Consider the following 6,259-nt stretch of genomic DNA (forward strand, 5'->3'; position numbering starts at 1 on the left):
GTGTATGGACATGGGTGATCGTGGTGGGCAGTTCAGTTCCAGTCAGAGTTTTGAATGTGCATCATTTGTGTTTACTAAAAGAAATGAAAGGGGAATGAGTAAATCATCTTTTGACTTGAGCTAATTGTTTATTACCTCCTGCATCTGTGAAGGGAATCTCCTAGATCTTTGGTGTAATATTTTATATCCACTTGTAGGTAATTGGTAATTAAGCTTCAGGAATGGTAGCAGGGGGAACAGGCACGTTGTGACAGTACCATCAGTCAGCATGAGTTCAGCAGGGCCCTATGCCGGGTCTGAAACATGCTTTCTGACAACCAGCCATTTGTCTGCAGGCCTATGTCTGGGATAACAACAAGGACCTGGTGGAGTGGCTAGAGAAGCAACTGACAGAGGAAGACGGTTTTCGTTCAGTGGTTGATGAAAACATCAAGTACATTTCAAGAGATTACATCCTCAAGCAGATCCGAAGGTAAGGCCATCAGTGGCAGGAGAAAATGGACAAAACCTTCTTCCCTAGTTGGTATAAAAGGTTTGCTAACACTAATTGATGAGTTGTTAAAGAGGCGCAGTAACATAAACATACAGAAAGGGTAGGGGGAGAAGAGGGGCTTTGTCATTTCCCATAAACTGATTTCTAGCTGTTTGTTTCACTAGTTCACAGCAGTACCACGGGGCTTCTTAACCGTCTTGTTCTACATTTAGTAAGGATAGTTCAGAGTTACAGTTCTCCAAATTCATCTTTTGGATTTTGAGGGAATTGACTGTTCCCTCCCTTAGAAGGGGTGTAGCTGTTCTCTCAACCTGCTTGAGGTGACAGCTTTTTCTTGGATGCTATTAAGAAGTCTTGTCCTCCACCTTCTCACCAGTCTTGTCCTCCCTTCCCTCTCTAGCTTGGTGCAGGCCAACCCTGAGGTTGCCATGGATTCTATCATCCATATGACCCAACACATATCACCAACTCAGAGGGCAGAAGTGGTTCGGATTCTCTCCACGATGGATTCTCCTTCAACGTAGGAAGACCTTCTGCCCTGCCCTGCCCTGTTCTGCCCCTGTCTCTATACAATGAAAAGGACCAGAGCTGCCTTTTGTGACTCAATTGTGACCACTGCCCTGAGAGTAGAGAGAACAGATGCAGCACTGGAATGAATGGGGCTTTTTCTTTCCCCTTGGACTTTGTCTGGTTACATGCAACATGATGGGAAAAACCCAAGAGATTCCCTACAACTTTTATTTAACACAGATAAGAATGCCTCCCTCTCCTGCCACATGGAAATGAGAAGACAATGAAGGGTACGCATTCATACCATGAGGTCTTACTGAAATGGAAACAAGGTTACTATTCCCTAGCCAACCCAATACCAGCCTTCCCCTACTCCTCATTCCTTGGCAGAGTTCTAGGCAGTCAGAGGATCAATCTCCACCCCCCCCCCACCCTCCAGCCTTATGAGCCTGTGCCCTCAGTTAAACAGTGGAGGGCTGGATAGGGTGTAAGGTCAATGGTGCAAGCAGCAAGTTTTGGAAAAAGAAGAAGAAAGCCCTCTGCCAGTTGATCCCAACCCATTTGTACCCTAGGTCCTGGGATTAGAGATAGTTTTATCCCTAGCTAAAGGGCACAAAACACTTGTTTTACAAGTAATCATTGGAGCTTAAAAGTTAAGCAGGTTTTGGGGGACTTAGGCAGTAGTGGTCAAGAAAATGGAGCAATGGTTATCACTGAAGTAGAGGATCTTGAACTAGATCCTTTCAGAACAAAAAGGGTAGGAAAACCAGCTGAGCCAAGATTCTGGCTCATCTTATTCTTCTGTCCAGTCTTGCCTTTGGAAACAATGCTAGCACCTTTTGAGGCTCTGGGCTTCTGCCAGGGGATTATGTGGGCTGTTTACGAATCATTATAGCCAGAGGGAAACCTGCAGTGGAAGTGCCATTTATTGGATTTAACATGCCTGCCTTTACTGTCTCTAAATACAAACTCTAGTTGCTTAAGCCATAGAGAAGGGGCTAACTCTGTCCTCTTCAAGGTAAGGCCTTTATTATTAAGCCTGGAGCTTTGATAGTTGCAAGTTAATTTTCTGGTGCCTGTACAGTGACACATATTTCCAATGCACTTGTGATTAGCTCTTCTAGTAGCAGGCGTTCACCATCACTTCCTTCAGTCTTAACTTTAGCTGACTTGTCTAATGTATCTCTCTGCCATCAGGACTGGAAGGAAATGACTAACCAGCAGGTTCTTTCTACCCCTGTAGTGCCCTGCCTGTTAAAGTGACCATCCCCTTAGCTGTGCTCCCATCACTGGGGATGAGCAGTTCTCAAGTGTTGGCAAGACTGTGACTGTCCAATGAAACTAGGACCAACATGACCTTAATTAATACCATTTACAACTTAGTTATGGTGCTGCTGTCTTCTGGGGCCTTCCTGGCCAAACTGAGGGATGGAGAAAAGTGCTATTATTTATTTTCCACAAGTAGCTAATTTAAGAAAAGAACGCAACTCTCCAACCTTGTTTGTGTACTCCAATGAAATCACCCCCATTCATCCAGTCTTCCCCTATCCCAGAAGGTGTCGGAGCCTGGAAACAAGGCAGCAGCTGCTTCTTCATTGAGAGTTAATTGCACCTGGCACTGTTTACAAACAAGGGAAGCCCTAAGACATCTTTTGCTATGCAGTCTTTATAGGAAGCTGTAGTTTTGAGCCTTAACCCTATAGTTGACTAACAGAAAAAACTCTGGCCCTCCCTGGAAGTTCAGCCTGTAGAATGGTCAGTCAAGCTTGTGCCCCTTTCCGAATCACAGGCTCACTCCTTAATGTATAAATGAATCAAATCGAGGGAGCTCTGATAATGGGTTCTAACTTGTCATCTGGAAGATGGGAAACTCAAGAAAGGCAAGATCAAAGCAATACCAGAGGCATCCGACATGTCCTGCCAAGAAGTGCTTTCAGCTTTGGGGTTTTGACCAGATAGAATTTACACACACACACACACTCACAATTACTGCCCCATTTCAAGTAGAAGTTTCAAATAGAAAGAAGGGCCTTAGTTCAAAGTAAGGACAAATGCTGATCTCCTTGAATTCCCCTCTCTGGGAAGTGCCATGGATGGGACCTTTCCATTAGGACAATAGCCAGAAAGTATTTCAGCCTATGAAAAGTCAGATATTCTCACTGTACTATGCAGATACAAATTTACTGAGGCAAGAGAAGGCAAGAAATAATGTATTGAAGTCTTGCTTGAACTGAGATTGTCATATTATCTTTTCATTTTGTTCACAAATCAACATTGACTTGTCTCAGTTAATCGTTCAGGGGATAAAGAACCAGGAGCTTCAGGCAAATGCCCTCCCCCTTCCCACATGTTGATGAAATAAACCTCCCCATTTCTAGCTGAGTCACAGCTTGTGTTTTATCCCAATCCCATCTTCAAGACTTCCTTCTCTCTCTTCCATTTTCAGCTGGTGAGGTGTGCTGGGTTTGGGAGGGCTATCACTAAGAGCTAGCATTGGCTCCAGACCTCTGGAAGCAAGCTCTCAGCTGCCCTCCTTCACATAAGGAGCCACAAACCTGTACTAAGCACCTACCCAGTGCAGAGTCACAGGATGAGAGTAAACCTGAGTATTTTAAAAAGTGTCCTTCCAAGTGCTCTTGAGATCTTCATGTCTGGATCAGATCACCGCACACAAACTCTCCTCACTCTTTGCTTGAAGGGGATCACTTGTTTCAGTCCAAATTCAACTTGTAGTGAGTTGAATAAAGAAATCAACTTCTCAAAAAAAGCAGGTACCACTAAGATTGAACTTCCTCTTCTCTCTTAGATATGACTAACTGACCTTGCCCCTGGGAGGAGGAGGTAACTTCAAAAGAGGTCAGCTCAGAGTAGACTAGACCATAGATAGATGGGATGGTAATTTCTTCACGCCTCCTTAATTATCACATCTTTAAGAATTTGAATATACAATTCCATAAGTGTACCTGAAAAAAAAAAAAAAGCCTACTTGAATGAAAAAACATTCAACCCCAAAAGTTCATTATTTTGAGAAGTCTAATTCCCAAGATTGGAGGAAGTGTTCTTCTAATGCAGTCAATCTAATTAACACTGGAACCAAGTGGCAGATATTGGAGATTTTACAGAGAAGTTTCTTTAGCCAATTGTACCCTTGTATATTAGGAACTACTTTTCAAATTCTCCCTGCCAGGCAGTGTCGTAGAAAAAGCATAGGGAATTGGAAGATCTGAGTTCTCCTTAGACCCAGTACCCGACCACATATGTACTACTCTGCCTCAATTTTCACCCACTGAAAATGGAACTTGATCCATCCTGATCCTGTACTTTTTCATGTATTACTGCAAGGACAAACAAGGAGAGTGCTCCTTAGAGGAAACCTGCATGGTCTACCAGAAATGCTGGAAGTCAAGGCAGTGGCTGATACTGATCTTAACCTTAATTGTATGTACTCAACACTTTTAAAGATCTGAAGCAAAACCAAGGATGGCTTGTTGGACTGGGCACCAAAATCATTGTTCTCAAAATGAAATAAAAGTGTGTGCTAAAAGTCATGTACAAAAAAAAAAGATTAGTCTAATTTGCTCTGAATAGGAAAGGGGGGGGGAGAGTAGGCTCAAGAAGAAATTTATGCCCTTCAAGCTTGCAGAGGGAATGTGAGAGCTTCTGGACAGGGACCCATTCTCTGGCCACTCTGGTGAGCAAGATTCATTGCCTTCCTTGTCACCTTAATGGAAAAAGAAGAAGGAAGGCTTAGACAATGTTGAGTCTGTCTGGAAGAGACCAAGCACAACTACTGTTATTGACTTTTCCTTTTAGGAAGCTGCCTGGCATGTCCATACTCTCTGCTGCTGCAGAGTCTCACTTACCTCACACATTTCTTTTAATAAAAGAATTTAAAACCCATAGTCAACTATTGTCTTCATGGCCTCAAGTGGCATTGCATTGTTTGGGGGAAGGGAGTATCAAGTGAAAGAGGAAATAGAAACAGAAGATCTGTTTCCTAGCCCTGTCATCCACAGTTGTTTTTCTGTAGTCAGCACCATTGATGACCTCATAGTAATAGATTAACTAAAACCACACGGAATAAGGATTCTAATAGTTACAAAGAAAGAAAAAGAAGATAATCCCAGTCTCCTGTATAAAGTATAAGACATGATAAGGATAAGTTGAGTATAGAGTTCCAATGGAACTTGAAAAACTTTAAGGAAGTAGATTTCAGGAGGTATAGAGGAAAGAAGGGTATTCATTCTAGGTGCTAAGATGTTAACCAGTGTGGCTGGAGTCACATTCCTAATGTTAGGAATCCAAATGCCTGCTACAGACAGACTGAATGAAAAAGATTAATTTTCTTGGGGAAGAAAAGGATGTATATAGAGAATAAAGTAAGCTGGAGTTTGGGAGGCAGGACACCCACAGCTGGGGAAATCCAAAAAGGAAACAGTTCTACTGTGTGCTGGAAGTGTATGTAAAAGGCAGAGCAGGGCTCAATACATGGGGGCTGCTGAATGCAGACCTTGAAATAGTTGTTGCAGATGAGAAAAAGAGAAGACCTGCCTGTCTCTTAAAACTCTAGAAGGGAAGTCCTGTCCAATGGGGCCAGATGGTGAAGGGCCTGCAAAGCAAAACAGAAGAGCTTAGACCTTCTGTAGGCAACCTTCTGAGTTGCTGCCGAGTTCCTGGGCTGCTGTGATACACAGAACGGGACCAAGGAAGCAACATAATTGGGTGAAGAGAGCACTAGGCTACAAGTCGAGACCCTTGGATTTTACTCTCAGCCATATGTAACTAGATAAAATCTCACTGAGCCTGAGTGTTCTCATCCATAAGGTACACCAGATGAATGCTGTAAAGTCCCAGGTCATCAAATCACCTACAATTAGAATGTAAAAGAATAATTCTATTATTAAGCAAAATGATTTAGGAGTTAAATTGGATTTTGGAATTGCCATATCCCTGGATCCTCTTTCCCCATGTGTCTTGAAGACAAAGCTATGTCTTTATGTAGGCAGCAACCTCAGGGGTTTGGGGTGTTTCCCAGATCTTTTGTTGATTTTCTATGAAGGGACTCTACTCTGCTTCTCGATAAACAGAATGAAGGGTGATGAACATACAGGAAGACCCTGGAGTCTTTCCACTCTTGTCATTTAGATAGAGGAACAAAGAGAAACATCCCCATGAAGGTGAAATTCTCAGTCTTGGATCCTGTTGCACCACAAGATGGGAATGAAGCCTCCTACTCCTCACTGATTATACTTTCAC

At 42.9% G+C, this 6,259-nt stretch overlaps 1 protein-coding gene across 9 annotated transcripts in view; it reads left to right on the forward strand.

Moving 5' to 3' along the window:
• ACACA (acetyl-CoA carboxylase alpha) overlaps nt 1-3,770 on the forward strand; it is a 277,310-nt gene extending 273,540 nt beyond the window's left edge. For all 9 annotated transcript variants that reach the window (XM_074223508.1, XM_074223498.1, XM_074223501.1 and 6 more), the window contains 2 exons: nt 336-472; nt 894-3,770. In XM_074223508.1, the coding sequence (XP_074079609.1) occupies nt 336-472; nt 894-1,017 (261 nt within the window). In that variant the 3' untranslated portion in view covers nt 1,018-3,770. The remainder of the gene's footprint in view (nt 1-335; nt 473-893) is intronic.
• The last annotated feature ends 2,489 nt before the right edge of the window (nt 3,771-6,259 follow it).

This window comes from Macrotis lagotis, chromosome 2 (genome assembly GCF_037893015.1).
Source record: "Macrotis lagotis isolate mMagLag1 chromosome 2, bilby.v1.9.chrom.fasta, whole genome shotgun sequence".
In the NCBI taxonomy this organism is placed as follows: Eukaryota; Metazoa; Chordata; class Mammalia; order Peramelemorphia; family Peramelidae; genus Macrotis; species Macrotis lagotis.